Source organism: Equus caballus, chromosome 1 (assembly GCF_041296265.1).
Source record: "Equus caballus isolate H_3958 breed thoroughbred chromosome 1, TB-T2T, whole genome shotgun sequence".
NCBI lineage: Eukaryota > Metazoa > Chordata > Mammalia > Perissodactyla > Equidae > Equus > Equus caballus.
Genome location: NC_091684.1, coordinates 34,573,341 through 34,595,685, shown reverse-complemented (window position 1 = coordinate 34,595,685; position 22,345 = coordinate 34,573,341). Strand labels below are relative to the sequence as shown.

At 43.4% G+C, this 22,345-nt stretch overlaps 1 protein-coding gene across 1 annotated transcript in view; it reads right to left on the bottom strand.

Moving 5' to 3' along the window:
• The window catches only part of PDLIM1 (PDZ and LIM domain 1), a 42,555-nt gene that overhangs the window by 11,351 nt on the left and 8,859 nt on the right, over positions 1-22,345 (bottom strand). The window contains exons 2-4 of the mRNA XM_001501975.5: positions 15,591-15,742; positions 13,897-13,981; positions 9,765-9,964 (exon numbers count right to left, since the gene is read on the bottom strand). Of these exons, the coding sequence (XP_001502025.1) occupies positions 9,765-9,964; positions 13,897-13,981; positions 15,591-15,742 (437 nt within the window). The remainder of the gene's footprint in view (positions 1-9,764; positions 9,965-13,896; positions 13,982-15,590; positions 15,743-22,345) is intronic.

Below are 22,345 nucleotides of genomic sequence, written 5' to 3'. Positions count from 1 at the left end.
ATGCCCTCTCCCTGCCCCCATGGGTCACAGGGATTCCCCTAGGGTAGCGGGGCCTCTGAGGGCTGTGCCAGGGAAACGGGCAACCTGGTCTCCTGCCCCCATGGGTCACAGGGGTTCCCCTAGGGTAGCGGGGCCTCTGAGGGCTGTGCCAGGGAAACGGGCAACCTGGTCTCCTGCCCCCATGGGTCACAGGGGTTCCCCCAGGGTAGCGGGGCCTCTGAGGGCTGTGCCAGGGAAACGGGCAACCTGGTCTCCTGGGCTCAGATCACCTCCTGCCTCTCTACCGCGGCTGCTTTTCCAGAAGCCGTCACCCACGAGGGAAAAGGGACAGTGTGCCCACTGGGATCAAAGAGCAAATAGCAGATGGTGGTGCAATTTATCGGTGCAGCTGGATGTTTGTAAGTAAACAAGTTGTAATGTGAGTAATAAAGCCGTAAGCTATCCAGCCCGCCAGGCTGCCTCCAAGGTTTAAGGATGCGGGCAGTGGCTACCAACCATTTTCTCAGCACATCTAACCACTTTGTCTTAAAGGCTGGAGCCCTTTTATATTACGTTTACCCACTTCTTTCCCATCCACTCATTGTGTCATTCCATTTTAAAAAGAAAACTAAGGTTTTTGTCTTCCCTCGGTAATTCTCCCCAAGTTACCTCTCCCTCTCCTTTTCTTTCTCTTTCTTGTCGGGTCAGCCACCTGGGGCACTTGAAATACTAAGGTCCCAGGCTGGAAGCAGAATCAATCACATCAATGAAGCTCCCAGTTTTCTCTTTGAATACAACCATGATCTCACGATGGAGAACAAAGCCCTCAAAGAGTGACACATGCTTTGCTGCCGCCAAGGAAGGTCAAAATTTAACCTCACCAGCTAGTCACTTCTGCAGGCTATGGTGGGGGGAAGGGAAGCCCACCCTGTCCACAGCTGCTGGTCCCTGTCTTTGGCTCTCTCCTTCCCCCACCCACAGAGAACTGTGAGACCCACCCACCCTCCAGGCAGGCAATGGGTCACCTCAAGGAGCAAGCGGTTTTAACCAAGGGCCAGCCTTCCTCCAGCCAACCTTGCAGCCCTGCCTTTGAGTTATATGTCTGACTCTTTCTCTGTGTCTTGAATTCTGAGCTTACCCTATAATAAATGTATTACATTATTTTTGACTAATCTTTTTTTCTATTACACTTAGAACTATTTTAAAATCAAGACTAGACCGTGGAATGTTCTTGGGGAAGAATTTTTCCCCTTCTTTGGTATATGCTGTTATGTCTGGAAGCCACCAAGGGAACGCTAAAAATGACAGAACCCAAACCACGAGGTCATCACATATTCTTCCACTAAACAGTCTTGAAAAGTATTTCCGTGATTAAAAAAAAGGAAACAATTTATTCTCAAATAATAATATCTTTCTACTGCTTGATAATTTATAAAGCACTTTCAATACACCTAATTCAAAAATAATATTCTAAGACACAAAGTCTAAGCCTTATATATAAGAGACTGACAAATGACACCACAATATCTTAACAAATGATTTTAGGACAAAAACATGTACAAGAAATAGAGCAAAAAAAGCATTCTCATTTTTTAAAATATAGTAACAGTAATGAAAGAAAGAATTCTACAGTGATAAGTTTTCAAAAAATCTAATATACACAACTGAGTCACCAGGAGAAAAAGTAGTGAGAGTGGGAAGCTAAAAGTAACCACATTGTTCCGAACCCAGTCTTTACAATTTTAAAAACAAAAGAGTTTAATCAATTCGATTCCTTTGGAGTAACTATACCTTATACTCTGTGTTTCCTACTTCTAGTTTCTGCCCGAGTCTCAGTTGGTGCTGAACGTACACCAGTTACCTAAATGTTTCATATTTTCTCCCCCTCTTTTAGGCCCTGATCACAGGGGCCTGTCTCCCCAGGCATATCATAGCCGCGTCCCTCCCAGCCTGACAAGGTGGCTGACATGGCCAGGCAGTTAAGGATACCAGTGGTCTTTAGAACGTAAAAAGAAACTCCCCTTGAGCTCGTCTCCCAGAGGAGGATTTCCGAGGCTAAGTATGCAGAACTTACGTGACACACAGGCCTGCTCCAGCCAAAGGAGCAACTGGGGTGAAGGTCAGAAGGTCAAGGAGGACAGAGAACAGCACACTCATGGCTCTGGGACCTGGACCAGCATGGCAACCCTGGGATGAAAGTCTATTGCATCAAAATAATGAAGTGACCAGTGGGGACAAAAGGGGCTCGTTATTTTTTTTTAACTAAAGCCATCACCTGTGGCAGCAGCTAAAACAAGGAAGCCATAAGAAAAACATTCTACTGACAACCTTAATGGCATCATTTTCTCACATAGTAAGTCAACTTCGGTTCTTTACTAGAACTGCCTGTATGTGAGACAGATTTTGGAACAAAAAGGAGCAGTACTTGAATTATAAGAAGCATCCAGAAAGGAGAAGATATTCTCTTCATAAAAATCTTTTTCCCATCTGGGAAGATGGAGTAGACATGTTTTTCCCTATTCCATCTACTAAGTCCAACTAAAATCCCCAGACAGCATATATAAAATGCACCTGAGAAGACTGGGAAAGGGGGGTGGAAGAAGAGAGACCAGCTAGGGACCTTGGCATTCCAGGAATAACAGTGTGAATTCCCTGGTTTTCCCTTTGCCTCATTATATCCCAGATGTGGAGCTAAGGAAGGGAGCAACTCAGAAAGGGCAACGAGCTCAGACAAGAAAAGCCAGCCCTCTCACCAAATGACCGAGAAGGGCAGCCAGCAGGACACAAGACTTGGAAACAAGAACCACTTTCTCCAGCCAAATGCCAGAAAATGCCAGTGGGGAGTCTACACTTCCACCCTCCACCCTCACCAGGCTATTATGAGGTGCCCCAACCAACCCACTGGGGCATCAGAGAAGGCCCAGTAGAGAGCCTGAATTTCATCCCTGCTCAGCTGGAATAAAGAAGGCTAGTGGACAGTCAGGACTTTAAGCACTACTGAGCAGTAAAAAGGCCACAGCTCACCCCTACTGAGGTCGGTGGAGTCCATGTGGGTAGCCAGAACTCCCACTTCTCTCCAGTAGGAACAAGTGGCCCCCAGTAACCACAGGTATCAAAAAAGGCAGACTAGGGAAACTGGACTTCTAGACCCACCTTGGTTAAAACCACTCCTCAAGGTGGCCCATCATAAGCCCGGGGAGTGGGAGGCTCCCACAGTTCCCTGTGGGTGGGAGGAAAAGAGAAAAGGCAGGGACCAGCAGCTGTGAACAGGGCAGGGACAAGTGGCTTCCCTTCCCCCCAGTGCCGCCTGCACAAGCGACCAGCTGATGAGTCTAGAACTTAATTTTGACCTTCCCCGGCAGCAGCAAAGTGTTTTCACTCTTTGAGATTCACTGATGTGATTGACTCTCCTTCCAAAGTGGGACCTGAGTACTTCAAGTGCCCCAGGAAGCTGAGATTAACGTTGTCTTCATGCCTGCTAACACAACATCCATTCTGCAGTCCCTGGATCAAGGAGTAATTTTGACTTTCAAGTCTTATTTAAGAAATACATTTCGTAAGGCAATAGCTGCCATAGACAGTGATTCCTCTGACAGATCTGGGCAAAGCAAATTGAAAACCTTCTAGAAAGGATTCACCATTCTAGATGCCATTTAGAACACAAGTGATTCATGGGAAAAGGTTAAAATATCAACATTAACAGGAGTTTGGAAGAAGTCAGTTCCAAATCTCATGGATGACTTTGACAAGTTCAAGACTTCAGTGGAGGAAGTAACTGCAGATGTGGGAGAAACAGCAAGAGAACTAGAACAACACAGTGAAAAGGCAATTACAGAATGGGAGAAAATATTTGCAAACCACATATTCGATAAGGGGTTAATATCCAGAGTATATAAAGAATTCCTACAATTCCACAGCAAAGAAACAAATAACCTGATTGTAAAAATGGGCAAAAGACTTGAATAGACATTTCTCCAAAAAAATACACAAATGGGCAACAACCATATGAAAAGATGCTCAACATTACCAATTATCAAGGACATGCAAATCAAAACTTGAATCAGATATCACCTTACACCCACTAGGACAGCCACTACGAAAAAAATACAAAAACAGGGGCCGGCCCAGTGACGCAGTGGTTAAGTTCGCACGTTCCACTTTGGCAGCCTGGGGTTGGCCGGTTCGGATCCCGGGTGAGGACATGGCACTGTTTGGCAAAAGTCATGCTGTGGCAGGCGTCCCACATATAAAGCAGAGGAAGATGGGCACAGATGTTAGCTCAAGGCCAGTCTTCCTGAGCAAAAAGAGGATTGGCTGCAGACATTAGCTCAGGGCTAATCTTCCTCAAAAACATAAATAAAAATAAAGATATTCTTATTAAAAAACATATATATATGAAAACAAAAAAAACCCCAGAAAATAACAAGTGCTGGTGAGGATGGAGAAAATGCAACCCTGTCCATTGTTGGTAGGAATGTACAATGGTGCAGCACTACGGAAAACACTATGGAGGTTCCCGAAAAAATTTAAAATATAATTAGCATATGATCCAGCCATCTCACTTCTGCGTATACATCCAAAAGAAGAAAAGTCAGGATCTCAAAGAGATATTTGCACACTCATATTCATTGCAGCATTATTCACAATAGCTGACAGGTGGAAGCAACCTAAACATCCATTGACAGATAAATGGACAAAGAAATGTGGTATATACAGACAATGGAATAGAATTCAGTCTTAAAAAAAAAAAAAGGAAATCCTGTCACATGATGCAATATGGATGAATCTCGAGGACATTATCCTACGTGAAATAAACCAGTCACAAAAGGATAAATACTGCCTGATTCCACTTACACGAGGTATCTAAAACAGTCACTCTTAGAAACAGAAAGTGGAATGGTGATTCCCAGTGGTTGGGGGGAGGGGGAAAAAAGGGAGTAGTTGTTCAATGGGCATAGAATTTCCGATTTGAAAAATGAGACTTCTAGAGATGTGTTGCTCAACAATGTGCATATAGTTACCACTACTGTATTGTACACTTGAAAATGGTAAAGATGGTATATTTTATGCTGTGTGTTTTTTACCAGAATAAAAAAAAAGATAAATCCTTAGAAAAGAAAAAAAGGAACTATTGGTGTATAAAACAACCTGAATAAATCAAATAAATTTCCAGTGAATTATGCTGAGTAAAAAAACGTCAATCCCAAAAAGTTACAGACTGCACAATTTCATTAATATAACATTCTTGAAATAATAAAATTACAGAAAAGGAGAGCAGATTAGCGGGCTGCCAGGGATTAAGAAGGGTGCAGGGAAAGCAGGGAAGAGGGTGTGTCTACGAGGGCAACCTGAGGAATCCTCGTGTGGAGGAAATCTTCTGCATCTTGGCCATACAAACGTCAATATTCTAGTTCTGGTATTGTGCTATAGTTTTCAAGATGTTACCATTGAGCGAAACTGCGTAAAGGGTATAGGGGATCTCTCGCTATTGTTTACTCTAACTGCATGTGAATCTACAAATATCTCAAAATAAAAAGTTTAAGTTTAAAAAGTCTTTTCCTCAAATGACAGAGGTTAAACACTAATTAGAGATGTAGAGGAGATTTTAGGACTTGATTTTTACATTGATGAGGATAAAGGATGTAGGCTGACTCAGGAAAATTCTTCATGTCTGAGATGCCCCAACTTGATTACCCCAAGGTTCAGCAAAAAATGCAATTCTGAGAAACCCTACGTAATCATTTTTGGAAGAGGAGTCTGGCCAGAATGCTCCCGCAGTTTTAGTCTTTAAAGGCCTAGATATTGGACCTGTGATAAGAAACCAGAGGAGTATATGGGCACCAGGAGAAGACCCAGACTCCAGAGCCGGTTCTTTTTGGGTTGCAGGCAAGCTTAGCTGGAGGGACACGCAGCCACCTTCATGATAGAGGTTTTCTTCTGATCCAGCTCTGAATAAGTCAAGGTTAATACAATCCCTCTGATACCATTTGAACAGAGAACAATGCATCCCTTTATGTCCACTGCACTTGCTTAGAAATCTGCTTCATGAGTATATGGGGGTATTGCCTGAGCACACAATTTGGAAGAGCTAGTATCTTGAGACTATCATGTTGGTTATGGAAGCCCAACTGATTATTCCATGAAGAGGCCATCAGTCTATCAGGAAGGTGACTAACTGTACTGGTGGGCTGGTCTTAAGCCAAAATGCTGGGAAAGAAAGAAGTTTACCATAAGTTATAGCAAAATCTTCTCCATGACATTTGTCTACATGCTTCTGCCCTTCTGGTGACCCCAGTACTCAGAAGTTATGGGAACAGAGTTCTTCACGGGCAGTGAAATCAGTGATAACTAGCATTTACTGAGCACCTACTAGGGGCCAGGCACCATGCTGGGTGTTTTTTGCACATCTCATTGAATTCTCCCAATAACCTGGTGGTGAGGTAGTTAGTGTTATCTGCATTTAGAGATGAGGAGACTGAATTTCAGAGAAGTTATGTGGTCTGTCCAAGGTCACACGGCTAGTAAGAAGCAGAGCTGGAATTCAAGCTCAGGCCCCTCTATCTATGAAGCCTGTACCTTTAGGAAAGTATTGAGCAACATGGCACATCTAATGAAGTCCAGGCCTGGAATCACCAGAAAATGGCCAGATCCACTAAACTCAGTTGAAAGGGGTCAGAGGGCAGGTAAAAGCTTTCTGCTGAACAGAGCAACATTTCCTCCACCCACCCGGTACACAGTAGGCACTCAATAAATGATTTTTTTTTTATCTCCCAAAAGCCTCAGTACATAGTTGTATATTCTCGTTGTATGTCCTTTCAGTTCTTCTATGTGAGCCACTGCCACAGCATGGCTACTGACAAATGAGTGGTGTGGTTCCACACCCAGATACCAAACCTGGGCCACTGAAGCAGAGAGCGCCAAACTTTAACCACTAAGCCATCAGGGCTGGCTCAACAAATGACTGTTAAGCTGAACTAACCCAGAGGCCATCCCACTCAGCTGTGTGTGTGCTGGGAGAATAGGTGGCAGATGGTACCCACTTGTCTGCCATCCCAGTTTCATCTGGAAATGCTAAGGCTGTCTGTGTTCTTGTCTGATGGGGACATGGCCCTGGGAAGTCCTATAAGACAGACAGCCATACACACACCAGGCCAGTTTGAAGTGCACGGGACAAAGAAACTCAGAGTGAGCGCCAGGGAATCACTGATGACCTCAGATGCAAAGTATGAAGTGAGCCAATTCTGGAACCTCAGCAAATTTCACAGATTAAACAGTGGGGGCATGAGCAAGCGCTTAGAAGTTCTGCTGACGGAGCAAGCAAGGTTAGCCGGTGGCTGCTAGGTTTGCAGGAGAATCTGCCTTTGCTGAGAGTGCACAAGTGGCCTCTCTAGGAACAGACCAGGAAGCAGAGACCCATGCACAGGCAGCACAGCCCATCTGGGCAGTTCCTCTGCCGTGGGCTGCTGATATTTCCACTGTTTCTGGATTTATCCTCAAAGAGTTTGGGATGGAGCAGAAGCTGGGCCACTCTGCTGAGAAAATCTAGAAAGAGACCTTCGATAAAGACTCAGAGGCCACTCTAACTAAAAAGTCTGTGACAGGAGGGGACAGGAGCTGGAGGAAAGGCTTGCACAGTGTCCAGACAGTTTCAGATTTAATTGTTTCAGATTGGAGGGAGGGAGCAGGCAGGGAGCATGAGAGAAGAAGAAAGAAGACATTAATGAAGGCACAATGGCCAAGGCCGTACTAAAAATATTTCCCAGGCACATATTTCTCCCAATGCATAGCAGCTCTTTCAATTAAGGATGTGTCATTTCCTGGGTTATTAAATCCAGATCATGGAACATTCCACTCTGGGACAGTAAAAAAGAGGACATGTTCTCAGCCTCCCCCAGCACCAAAGCAGCAAGGAACAGGATTGTGGCCCTTGGTGTTTCCACCACTCGGTTCCCCAGTGAGCTGCTTGAGAGAAGCTTCCTTCAGGGCGTGTCTGTGGAAAGCTTAGCGGGGGCTCAGCACGGCAATCTTTCTCAGGCACCCTAAATGCTCTGGCAGTCACCTTGAAGGGCATCATCATCTCAAGTCGGCAAGGCCTTGAAGGAACCAGAATTTGGGGGAAGAAAAAGCATTAATAGCCTCTTAGCCTTGGTTGCTGCAATAAACGCCAGTGACCTTTAACATCTTGTAAAGCCAAAGTTACATGGCAAAAGTCTTCCCTATTAGACTTAAGGAACTTAAAAAGGAATCACAGTGTCTTTCAGTGCTGGGCACAGGGACCCGCATGCAGTAGGTGTTCAATAACGTCTGTCTCTCTTTTTAGGGGGAAGGAGAACTATATGCACAGTTTAGCCAAGGAGCCCTGAGATGGTTTCCTGTGAGAGCCCTTTCCAAACATTTAGGTGCTTTGGAACCTCTCGTGCCTTAACTAACTCTCCTAGCCTGCATCTGAAGCAATGGGTTCGTGATGTAATCACCCCAATTGCTGAGCAGATTCTTGTTAAAGATAAACTGGGGAGAAATTGAACAGCAAAATGGGCTTAAGAGCTAATACAATAACTAAGGATTCCAAGTGGGAAAAACCCTCAGAGATCAGACAAGTTTGGACCACACAGTATTTTCCAACAAATTTAACCGTCACCAACATTTAAAAATCAGGAGATTTCAGATAAAAAGAGACTCTCTAACTTCTGGTTCACTGAAATTAATCAGCAGAAATGGGAACTGCAGGCCTGCATGTGGTGTCTGGCGGAGCCAAGGAGTAGTTCCCCTCTGGACGGCACAGGCACTGTCCAGCTACCATGGGCCACTCTGCTCCCCCTTGTTTGCACTCAGAGCTCTGCCCTCATGTCATCTTACCTGCCCGCTTCAGGCATTTGAGGTGGCAACTTGACCTCATCCGTCCCCTTTTCACCCACAGGGAATGGTCCCATCTCTTACTCTCCATCCTCAAACCCAGTTCTTTGCCACAGGCTGCTGGTATTGCCAGTGTTTCTGGATTCATCTTCAAAGAGTTTGGGATGGAGCAGACACTGGGTCCCTTCTGCTGGGAAGATCTGGAGGACACTTTGGATAAAGACTTAGAGGCAGCTGTGGCCAAAGGGTTGATGACAGGAAGGGACAGGCTTCCCTAGTCCTGAGCAACATGCTTCCTTAGGCCTCTCTATCCTGTCCACCTGCAGCCCTTCCCCTCCCCTGGGCAAGCCCACCTCTGCCTCTGCCTCCACCTCTGCCTCTCCAGATCAGAACCTGTTCCGATGGACACACACTCATATCCTCATGGACTTCTCCTCTCTCTGTTATTTCCGCTGGACTACTCTGGGGGAAAAAGCAAACACTTCTTCACCAAAAACTGCATCATGAAGTACCTGCCTCTGGCTCAGATCAGATAGTGAACACAAGCAGAAATCCCCAACTATAAATACTGAAGAATTTCTCAGGAAGCAGCAGGGCCGTCAAGGAAGGAAACAGTCACTTAGAAGATGACAATGATCACAGAAATCAGGACAATAATAACATGGGTCTCAGTGAATAATTGATTAATTTGTGCCAGACACAGTACCAGGCATTTTACACATCACTTCTCCTTTCTACAACAACTCTACATGGCAGGTGGTATTACCCCCTCTTTAGAGATGAGGGAAATGAATGCAGAAAGTGCCGTGCTAAAGCAGACATTTTTCTCCCTTGGCTAGTAGCCGAACTTTCTCCCACATGCCTGGATGGACCCGGTGGTGGTTGAAAAGCCTCTTCCAGGACTGGCACAGAGAATTCATGGGCCTACTTACGCTCTGCCATTTGTCTCCTGCCCACTGGCTGCAGTCTTTGATTCCAAGAGGTTGTTGAAATTGGAGATGTTTTCAGAGGAGTAGAGGCCAGCAGGGTTGTTGTACTGGTTTGTGATGACCCTGGGGGCAGAGCTGGAGGCAGGTGAGGCAGTAAAGGGCATGGCACTCCGGTTGTGGGCACTTCCTATGTGCAGAACCTCCTGCAGGCAGAGATCAGAGGAAAAGTCAAGGGGGCATCCAACGTGCACCCCTTGAGGGACAGTGCAGGCTGAGCGCCAAGGAGAGAGGTGTTCAACGAGCTACAATGGCCCTGGTTCAAGGCCAAACTTGAGCTGCCGGGCTCCGACATACCCACTAGACACAGGGCAACGACCAGACAAGTCTCACGAAATGGACGAATGTGCAGGTTCACATGCCAGCTCTGCTTTCTGATTCTTCCCTGAGGCCTGGTAAAGCCTGATCTCCTGCTGAGTATGCCTGGGCAGGACACCCCTAGATGCCTTGGGCTGTTAGGTTCCAAGTTGAAGCTGAAACACCCTTTCAGGGCACATTCTGGAGGGATTAAGGTACCGGGAGGAGAAGAACAGGCAGTCACTTTGGTCAGTGCAAAGCAGGAGATGATAAAGGTGGAGATGAATTCCCCAGACACGAGTGGGTTAAACAAACATGATAAGAGGGCTCTGGTGTCACCGGGTGAAGCAGGTGCTGATGAGGCACAGATGGCCTCAGTGCTCCAGCAGAAGGGGGCTAAAGGGAATTCAGGATGTGCTGTTTCTTATTGGAGAAGGACAAAGCTAATGAGATGGAAGGCTGGGGGGTACCTGTTACGGGGTGGTGCCCAGGGCAGCTGCAGGAAAGGACTTGAGTTCCTCCTGTGCTCATTTCCCGCCTTTCTGTAATTTGAGAAAGCACCCTCCACCCCTACACCAGCTGCCAGGAGTCTGTGGATAATTACTACAGCTACAACACCTCAGAGCTTTGTAAATACCTAAACTCCTTTTCAAACTAACAATTCTTTTTTTAAAAAAAAAATCACAGCTTTTTTGATGACTCAGTTAGCAAAGTGCTTTCTGCATGGCTGTTCTGGATCATGGTTCCTAGGTGACAGCATGCTTTGTGCAGCCTATTAAACTCAATGTGTGTCATATTTTTTGGGTTCCCCAGAAATCTTCCTGAACCCTGGCCTCTTTCACAACACTTAGACCCCCCCCAACAACTTCCCTCAAAAGAGGTCCTGTCCTCTGGTGCTCTTTCATTTTTCTCTTTTTTCCCTAAACCTTCAAGTCTTCCATGTTTTCTTAGAAAATATCATGATGAAAAGTAACAGCTTAACTCACTGTGCACTGACTTAAAAGACAGCATGATGATACTTTTATGATTAAGATTTCTTTTTCTCTATTCAGATAGGCTTCCTCTTCCATAAGTCGGAATCAGAGAGGTTTTAACGCAAAAATTATGTTGAGTTGACTTTGTCCACATTGGACAGAAGCTAAGTACATACAGATCATTTAAAAAAGAGAAGCATAATCAATTAAGAAAACAACTTTAGCAATAATCAAAGCACGGTTAAGTAAATTTTATGGCACAGCTAACGCAGGGAATAATAAGGGGTTATTAATGGCAGAAGACTTGCAGATGGGCAGCCTGGGACTTTGGCCCATGTCAGTGGCTCCACCACAGCACTGCGAGACAGACACACAGCTGCAGCCAGGATGGCAATTCCTACCTCCTCTCTCCTTCTCCATAGCAATTCCTAGGAGCAGCATGAGACACTGAGCACCAGGGAAGAGCCCTTATTTTTCTGTGTTGGCTCAATTTTGCCTTTTCGATTCCTGTTTGGCTTTGGGCAAGTCATACTTCTCTGAGCCCATTTCTCATCCTGAAAATGAAGTCAATAAATCCTCTTTCACAAGGACTTGGTGTGAAGTATTAGTGTGCCCATCACAGTGCCTAGCACAAAGCAGACTTTTGACCAGTGTCCATTCCTTTCTCCCTCCATTGAAACATGTTTTCAATTAGAACAGAAGTCAGTAAAAACTTCAGGTTGGAAATTCTGATTTTCACTGTATAGAGAATCTTCCAAGAACATATCCGTTTTGTACATAAAAGGACTATCTGTAACCCATGTGAAAACTGGTCTTTCCAGAAGTCAGGCAGTTAATTCAGGGCTTGCCTTTGGAAGGGATGATGTAATTGTTTGGGCTTTGTTATTTATCAGTCTCCAAGGAAACGCAATAATGAGGAAGTATAAACTAGGTGTGTAACTACTCTGACCTCAGATAAGCTGGGGTGTTGGTTGGCTTTACATGACCTAACAGATTTTTTAATTATGGATGAACTCTGCTGTTACTCATTCCTCTATTTTAGAATGACTGGAAGTGGAAGATTTTGGGAAAATGGGAGGTGGGAAGAAGTTTTTCATAGGAACAAAGAATTACAGGAATCAAAAGGAAAACATACTCAAGTTAGATGTTAAAGTATTTGAGAATTTCTTTTAATCTGAAAAGAACTACCTTCAAAATATTAACACAGGTAACCAGATTATATGCTTAAGATGACAAGTCAAGTATAATACATATAAAAGGTATTACTAAAATTTAAGTACTACCTTATTTAAGTGAAAATTAAGATTTTAGACAGGCCAAATTAAAACAAAACCATTCCTTATGCATTATAAAGTATATGAGAACTTAACACATTAAAACTTAATATTTATAGTAAATTTAGTGAAGCAGCTGAGAACTCCCTGGGAAATTGGAATTAACTGCGGCATGTTTTAAATTATTTTGCACAACTGCCAGCTTATAGACTGAGTGCCATTTTATGAACTTTCCTTACAGGAGCTGTATAGAATAATACATTCATTTTAGTTATTTGAAACGGTAGATGCAAAATGATCCTTATTGTGACTCTTAAAACTCTTAAGTATGATTTTTATTATATTAATGGAAAAAATTTTGTGTGACTACATTTCTGAAATTTTAATGGAAGCCACTTGAGGAAAATATGACACATACAACCACTCAATTGACTCACACTAATGTACCAAGTGAGTTCAATTTTATACGTTTCTGTTTCATGTATAAAAGATAGCTAGCCATATGTTATCTTTTGACTATAATTCCATGCACCATAAAAACTAAACAGTGTCCCAAATTTACAAAAGAAAATTAAAGTTCAAATCTTCAATTGGGATTAAACGTGTAACAATCACAAACCGGTCTAAAACAAGTTTTCAAAAGCCATTATCAATTTACTTACTTATTAATAACTCATTAATTTATCCAACAGACACATACTTTGTGAAAAGTAGCACGTCAGGCAAGAGAAATTTTACAAATATGTTGTAAACAGCCTTAAGATTTTTTCCTTATTTCAAAAGAATACCATTCTTTTGAATAATGCATTCATTGTAGATTATTTAGAATATGCAGTTAAGGAAGAAAGAAACAAAATCACCTATAACGTAAGTACTGAGATTTATTTACAAATACGGGATCTTAGGACAGTCTATTGTCCCAGGAAATTCTCTTTGGCCAACAAATTATGCAGTGACTCCCTACCGCATTTTTCAGTATAAATTTACCACTTTACTTAGTAATTTTAATGTCTCACTAGAAGTCTCACTGTAACAACAATAAAGATTTCCACCCTAAGGCTCATGGAAACCGGACAGTGGAATACAGGGAGGAGAAGCAGGGTTTACTATGAAATTTTGCCTTATTTCTTTTAAGCTCTAGGCCTCGGGACCTACACTGATTTTCATCCCTGACATGATTGATGTGTATGTGAAATCCAGACTAACCTGAGTCAGCTCCTTTATCCTACATGGTCCTGCCACTCTATTCTGCACAGGAAGGCTTCCACCCTCTTCCCGTACGGCCTTCCTACCCCTCGCTTTCAGCCTGGGCCATGGTGTCACTGCCTTGGGGTTTTCCAGCCCTTTCCTCCCGCAGTTTCCTTACGGGAAGAACCGAACAAGAGCCAGGTCCCAGCAGTGACAGTGGAGGGCTCTCCTTCCCATCTTATCCCCAGGCCTCCAGGGCAGGAAAAACGGGAGCATGCTGACCTGTCTGTCAAAAGCGGAGAAGCTGGGTGGTGAGACGAGTGCCAACGGTGAACAAGTACTTACCTGGGGTTCAGAGGCTAAATTCATCTTGTATGGGTGACGTTTCCCTTCTTCTGTCACCAAAGGAGACCAGATTTTATGTTCAGATCTGCAACAGATTGACAAAGCTGTTGTTTCACTCATGCCAAATAATACATAGTGAAAACAAAGTGGAAAATACCCCTTACTGCCTGACTACTAGCCTCTGAACTAGCACTCTGCCACTCACCTTCCCCTCCATTTTGCCACCAGACTGATCTTTCAAAAGTACTAATCTGGTGACATCATGTCCGATGGCTGCCCACGCTCAGTCCTGAGGGGCTTCCCAAGCTGCTTGGACTTCTTCCAGCTTCATCCTCCCTCACCACACTCTGTGTTGCTGACCCCCAGCCACAGTGGCCTCCTCCATGCTCCTGAGCATGCTTCATGCTGCCCCACCTCTGCTGGGGACAGAACAAGCTTCTCCTGCCTCTCCCAGGGTTCTCCATCCAGACCAGATAACCAACTTATTCTTGAAGCTTGTCTGGCCCAAATAAAAGTGATGCCTCCTTTCTTGAGCATGTAAAGCATTTCTTTGTACTGATCACACAGCAACAATCTCAGTCTAGTCTCAGTTTTCATTAGTGAAGCTTTTCCTCTCTTATAGGTAGAGAATATTTGTACTTATGCTTGTATTGTCAGAGTGCCAAGCAGAGTGCCAGATATATATACAAGACATATCTGTTGAATTTGTCACTAAATGAATCAAAAATCAATGAATGAATGTCTCAAAGAGGGCTTGAAGGAGAGGATTTGAACTGAGATAGAAATGGAGATGAGAATGAGGGGTAAATGTGCTTTTGAGGGGCTAGGAACAAAATGGTGTACCTCCCATGGGGATAGGGCTCTGAAAGGTACAAAATATTTTGACACCCTGCCCCACACTTGGTCCTCCAGCTAGTCCTGTAGCACAAGGTAGAAGTGAAAAACCTATTTCACACATGAGAACCTGTGCAAACGGTTCACGATGAAAAGCTGTGGCAGCTAAGGGTAATGAGACATTAAAAACAAGTTAACAGCAGATGAGAATGAAAAATGTGCACTGAATCCAACAAGAAACAGGGAGGTAGTAAAGGTTCCACCAAATCACTCCTAAAATCATGTCCTTGCAGGACTCCTTCCAAGACTAAACAGAATAAGAATGGGCATTCTACCCCAATTACAACTCCCAATGCGCTCTCCTCACTCATCAACCTGTTGAGAACATTCAGCTCTCCTCTCTTGCAGCGTACTTAAACTTCCATTCAGCATTTTGTCTAAGGTATTGACATCTTCCTCTGTTACTGTAATCTCCTGGGGCAGTAGACACCACTCCGTGCAGTGTGGTGGGAGCAACACTCTAAGTAGATTCGCAATGATTTCCAGGAAGAAATTTTCATTTCATTATACCTGACAATATTTAACTGATTTCACTTCCTCAAAATTTTGGTTAGTTGTGTCGTATCAAGTGAAAACGCAGATCACTTAGAGAAAGTTGCCCACACTCTAAGAAGCACTGTGAAAAGCAGAGACGAAAATGAGCAACCTGAAATTCCAATTTCACAGGCCTTTTGGCCTGCCTACAGTACACATGGCACTGAGCTGGCAGGCGGAGGGGATTCTGAGAGAGGCGAGGCAGTCTCTGCCCACAAGCAGCTGCCGGTTGATCAGAAACAAATGAGCGTTTCCACGGGCCTTACCTGGTTACCGTGAGAGTCATGTTGTCCGTGCAGCCCTTGATTTTGTTCTGAGCTTCCAAGTGTGTCATATTGCTGGTATTTTCCCCATCGATAGCTGTGATTACATCTCCAATACATAAATTCGCTGTAGCAGCCTTGCTCCCGGGAGTGACCTGGACAAAAGGAAAGAGTAGGCTAGTTACAATTCATCTCCAAGGAAACCACTGGGTAAGTTACCACCGGGTTAACTGTTCACTGATGTGGATCAAAGCAATTAAAAAGGAAAGAAGGTTGAAATCATAAGTTTCAATATTAACAATACTTTATATTTTTATGTAATACATTATGGTTTATAAAAACTCCTGTTCTATATACCATCTCATTGGATCCTTACAACCTTGTGAGAAAGGAACACAAATATCAGTCCCCATTTTAGACCAGAAAACTGAAGCTTAGAAAGATCTGTGACTTACCTGGGACTACCTAAACAGTATATTACTATTACTAATCATCCAACTAGCATATTACAGAACCAGAACGCAAACCCTGAACCAGACCCAATGTTCTTCCCACTGAACCTTGTTGCTTCGTTAAAATAAGGCAATTACACACACACAGAACATTACATACAGTAACATCCTATTTCTATTAAAAGTCTTAATAATTAACATGTTATTTACACACAGGAAAAAACTGCAACAGTACACAGTAAACTATTCAGTTAAACATTTCTGTAACGTTTTTGTTTCTTACAATGAGCTTGAATACCTTTTGTAATCAAAAAAAGCAATAAAGAATATTTTAAAATATGGCACTATAGGTTTAAACTGGCTCAGTTCCTCCCACCCGAGAACCTGACTGTGATTAGGGTCATCCACTCCATGTGGCTAGTTTTCTGCAGGCTAACACATCTAAACCAGTGGTTCCAAATTTATGGGCCACCACTGCTTGAGGGAAGCCAGTCGATTACTGCACTGGGTTCTCAAATCCATCTGCCTACTGAGCATTACATGTGGACCGAATAATATCATGGCTCACACACAGGTGAACAAATATGTTTCAAGTGAATAACAGATGCTGTTGTGATGAACAAAGTACAAACTCACTTTGAAGTCGTACTAACCTCAGAATAATTTTTTACTATTAGGCATTTTCTAAACCAAAGTATATAAAAATATTACTATCATCTCAGGGTTAGTCCATGACTTTGACATTAAAGACCTTCCTTGATGGGAATTCCAAGACCTCCAGGAGCAGAGCGGCAGTAACACACCCAGACTCCAGGGCCCACAGGGTTCTGGCCTCCCCTTGGAGAAGGCCCTTGACCCCTGGGAGCCAAATAAGGAAGGTCGAGTGAACACCTGGATGTCTCCTAAGGCTGAACCACAAATAAGAGACCTTTCAAGGCACCAAACCAGGACGTTAGGCTTATGCCCTAAGGCCCTGTATCTGATGCAGTTTTCAGCAGTCACAGTGCACAGTTAGCCCTCACCAGATTGAAAACACTGACCCTCCTGAGGTGACTGGTGTGATGCTGCTGTCATGGTCCACGCCCCCCATCAGCACCTTGACCCCATAAAATAAGGGGGGGATGACTTGATCCTTGAGGTCCCTTCTGGTTCAGACATGCTATGACTTTATCAGGCAAAACTCTCCTGGAATGTAGCAGGATGTGGAAACCACTGCAGAGATCTTGACCTCCTAACCTTCCTTTCTGGCTTTCCCATCATCTGTTTACCAGAGATCTGGTCTTTAGAAAATGAAAGCCCCCTGATCCAAGGTTCAGACCTTCTTCTCAGCCAGCTACTGGGAAAAGACCTTTTATACAGGCAAGCGTAGGTTGCTCTGCATTCAGTCAACATTGCGGAGTTAGCCTCTGAGTCACCAAGAATATGCAGTAAAAACAAATTCCTCTCATTTTCTGCCTGTCTTCCTGAAAAAGACTGATCTGGGGTGACTTCATGTATATTTTGCTTTTTCTAAAGAACAATACAGACTCCCCTATTTATAAAATGGCACTAAGCATCCTTTTATTTAGGATTGGCAATGGTTTCGAGTTGGTAAACTCTATCTCCAGGGAGAGCAGCTTGATCAAACCCATTTTCACGACTAAATTTAATAGTGTGAAAGCCCCCTTAGGACAAAACCCAAAATCATTAACAAGGTCCCTAAAGACCATGCCTCCCTCCTCACCCTCATCACCCCATCCCCCCACGAAGCTCTAGCTACAAGGGCCTTCCTTACTTCTTTCCTACCTCAGAGCCTCAGAGCTGTAACCTCTGCCTGATTACCTTCTCATCCTTCAGGTCTCAGCTGAAATGACTATTCTGAGAGGGCTTCCCTGATTTCCAATCTAAGTTAGATCCCCTGTCATCCTTTTAATAAACTCTGTTCTTCTACTTCTTCATGGCACTTGTCACACTAGGTTTGTAAATCTATTTGGTGGGTTTTTTTTAATTAATGTCTGAGAGCCTACAAAACAGTAAGGTGTGTGAGAGCAGAATTTTCTCTGCCTTTTGCGCCGTGGTATCCCCAGAGCCTAGCAGTGACTAGCACACAGAAGGTGCTCAATAAATATTTGTCCGATGAGTGACTGAGTCTGAAATATCTAGTGTTGTTAAATATGTAATCATGCTACTTCATTTTATCCTTTAAAAAATGACTTTTTCAAAAGGAATCAAATATTCATTTCCCTCAACAACGCTATCCTGGAATGTGACTGCCCATAAAACTAAAATGATAAGATGGTGGGGTTGGGGGCGGCCTGAGAAAATGAAAATAGAAGTTTCATTTTACTTTCATATGCTCGGCTGCTAAGAACTCTGGAATTCCCAGCATTTAGTTCAAACTGTCTTGAGGGAGAGGCATTTCTACTAAGTACATCCCAACAGGCCCTGGACAAGCTAGAACCAGTCTTAAGAGCCCTGAGCCTGAGTAATCAAAGCCTGGCCATCCTATCATTTGGTCTGTTTTTTTTTTAAGTCAAACTGATGGAAAGCCAAAGGAAATCTCAGAAAGTTACAAGACACCATCATCGGATGGAATCACACATAAACAGATTAAGTTCACATTCTTTTATGAGCTATTTCTGAAAAGAAAAAACCAACGGATTTAAACAAATTATGGAATTTGCCTTTTACAAAGCCCTTTCACATACACTCTCCTATTTGAGATAATAATAATGATGACCTCACCACCAACAGATGACTATACAGATGAGGACATTAAGACTCAGAGGAGTTGTGATTGATGCAAGTTCACACAGCTCAAGGCTTGAGCCTGAACTTGAAACCAGATCCCCTCATTCCAAATTCCATTCCCTTTCTGCTTTACCACGATGCCAGATGCAGAGGCTCCAAACCCAACCACCAGAGCCAAAGAGAAATCCAGAACTAAGGAGACCCATCTCCTGAGGCCTTCTACACAAGGAAGTGGAGTATCACAAACTCCTGCCACCACTTGGGTGCCTCCCTGCCACAGGACAAGCATCTTCATTGCTCCAGTAACCCCACGCCTTATAAAATACCCAAATCATAACAGAGAACTGAAAAGGACCTCAGGAGAGGCCTGTGCCTCCAACACTGGTTAATTCCCATCTTGAACAGTGGAGTCCATCCTTACTACACACTAACCATTCATCACAATCGTATCAATAGCCATCAGTTAAGGAGTGCTTATTAAATGCCAAGCACAGGGTATGTGTTTCACAAGGGTGAATTTACCAATCTTTATGTGATGCTATCAAGTAACTAACATTATTTGCATCATTGCAGGTGAGGAAATGGAGGAACAGGGCTAAGCAGTTTGCCTGAGGTTACACAGCTGGTGAGTGGCAGGCTGTGGGGCTACACAGAGTGTATCCATTTAACCCATTATACCACACTGTCTATTCTAATTTCTTCCTGACCATCAAATTCCATCAGGGCTAGCTCATAATGGAGTCAGCATCAATTTCTAAAAAAGACATCCCATACTCTCCTCCAAAGACCCATTAGTTCAATGGACATCCTCAAAAACCCTCTTCAGGCTTTCTTCCTCAGAGACCACACAACTCGATCACACAACTCTTGCTACATGAGAATTAACAAGTTTAGGCACAACAATTTCCACTAACGAACAAACTGCCATTTACGCAGAATTCACTCACATCTCCCTCACCCTCTGGCTTCCCCAGGCAGACATTTGCTCAGAGGCCAACCAGCACGTCCACCCTATACTGCAAGGTCCTGATGAGCATTGCTGCCAGACTCCTGAGCACATAAGAAGGTTGTGAAGAGTTTAATTTTACTTCTAAAAAGTGCACAATAGGATAATGATGTAGCTCTCCTGCTTTCTTCAACATACGTCTCAATAACTAAATATTGCTATTACACGGAACCGGATACCTACCCACTGGCCATGACACATGAAAAGATAACCTTTGTCCTCTGTGATAATAGCAAGTTTCTATTCTCTCCCTCCTCTCATTCATTCATTCACCAGTCGTTCCTCAAGTACATTCTGAAAGACAGTGTAGATTGTTGGTTAAGACGTGGCTTCTAAAGTTAAAGTCCTACCTCTGCCACTTGTAAGCTAAGTGTCCTTGGGTGCGGTATTTAAAACCTCTGTGTGCCTCACTCTTCTCATCTATAAAACAGGGGTAACAGTCCTGACATCAGAGGGCTGTTGTGAGAATTACATGAGATGATTCAGGCAGAGCACACTATGAGCTCAAGAAATGTGAGAACCACCCAAGGCAGTGAAATACAGATGCGAAAAGGATGGTGCCAGACATCAAAGAGCTCACAATCTCCTGTGGGAGACAGGCATGTACAACAGCTGATGAGTGCTGTGCTAGAAGCAAGCAAAGAGGCAATGGGAGCCTAAAGGTGGAATCAGGGAAGACTCTCAGGAAGAGGTATTGCTTAAAACCACGCAAAAGTACTACAGGAGGCAGGAGAGAACACGCCAAGTTACAGGAACAGCATGTGGACTGGCATGGATGAAACACAGGAAGTGAAGCGAGAGGAAGAGGATGAGGCTGGAGATGTAAACACAGATCAGGTTCTAAGAGCCCTGGTATTTTCCTTCTGAGAAGATCGTACTTTATCTGGAAAACAATGGGGAACAACGAAGGAATTTAAACATAGCATCTGACTTGACTGTCCAGTTACTGCCAAGAAATAACCACTGGGCCTTAGTTCTGCAGAGATTAAGGTGACTTTATTTGACAGATACTGTCATAACGACAGTTCAAAGAAGCAGACCCCATTCAAGGGGTTACCCATTCAGCTTCTAGGCCAGCCATTCTGAGGCTGCTTTCCCCAGAGGACCTTTTAAAATGCAGTTCCACTTAAAATTACAAGTTCTATTGACAGCTAGATGGGATTCCTTTAATTCCCTATGCTCAAGATTGAAAGCTGGAGGCCCATGAAATGAATCCAGCCCACGATTTTTTTTTATTTAAATTACTTACCAATATTTACATATTGGTAAATTTCACTCAAAACCTCGAGTCTCAGCTTCTTGTGAAACATCAGAAAATCTGGCTATATTCCCATACAGTAACAATCAGCACCAGCTGTCTAGATGAGGCATCTACTCTCCATTTAGCCCTAACCCCCACTACACTCTATTGCCCCCAACACAGAAACCTGGTACCAGTTGCCATTTATCATCATTCTTTCAGCTATTACTGTAATTTTCTTCCTACCTCAACCTCAAGTCAAAACTCATTTATGCTGCCTCCTGACCCCTTCATGTAAATGCATTTGTGACCACTGGCTTACTTAAAAAATTATGTAAAGCAAAATCATATGTAGAAATGTTTTAGGACTAGGATTATGAGACAACCTGGTTTGCCCAAGACAGTAACCTGTTTTCCCAGCTTAATTTTCAAAAGTATCCCATTTCACTCTCAACAGTGTTCCAGTCTATCCAGATGACAAATTGTATTGTCATCCTTCTGACAGACATGGGGATTTTAACCAAATACTTGTCAAATAGTTCAAACAGTTCTGATGCAGAGCTTTTTTCATCCTAAGGGAAAAATCGTTTGTATTCAGAAGGTTCTCTGACTTTTACCTGTGCACAGGAATACAGGTCAATTTCCTGAATGTTAACAGAACATTGTTAACCTTGCCCCTTGGAATTGGCATCTAAACCTCAGGCCAGACATTGACCCAGCTCACCAACAGATCAGGGGAAAGCTCTGATATTTGCAAGGATGAGGCAATGGTTCCCAAACAGGTTGGTCATCAGATTCCATGCGAGTTTTAAAAATATAAATAGATCTCTACACCACACTTCAGATCTACTGAAGAGGGTCCATATGTGGGACCCAGGAATCTATAGTTTTTTAAAGCTTCCCAGAAAAATTCTGATGCTCATCAGGTTTGGAAACATCAAGGGGGATGTTAACTATCCTTTCGCCCACAGCTCTCTCCTTAAATGAAGCTAAGTCATCAGGTAAACAAAAAATATTTAGACCCTAAAAGCTTAGCTCCTCCAGAAATAACTTCAAGGGCATACACTCCCATTAAAATACATAGAAGGCCCTTGAAAGAAAAGTCCATTTTGCATAGTATTTCTCTCTCTCTAACCAAAACAGTAAAACAAAAAAATACAGCCCCTATGTTGGTCAACAACCTTGAAGGTGCTGTGCAAATGGAGTACTGTACAAGTAATTTCACTGCAGATGTCTAAATAACTCAACATGGTTCTATTTTGCCTTGGCCAGAAAACTCACAGCTAAATGTAGTGTGCAATTACAGAAACCACCTGATTGAAAGGTCCTG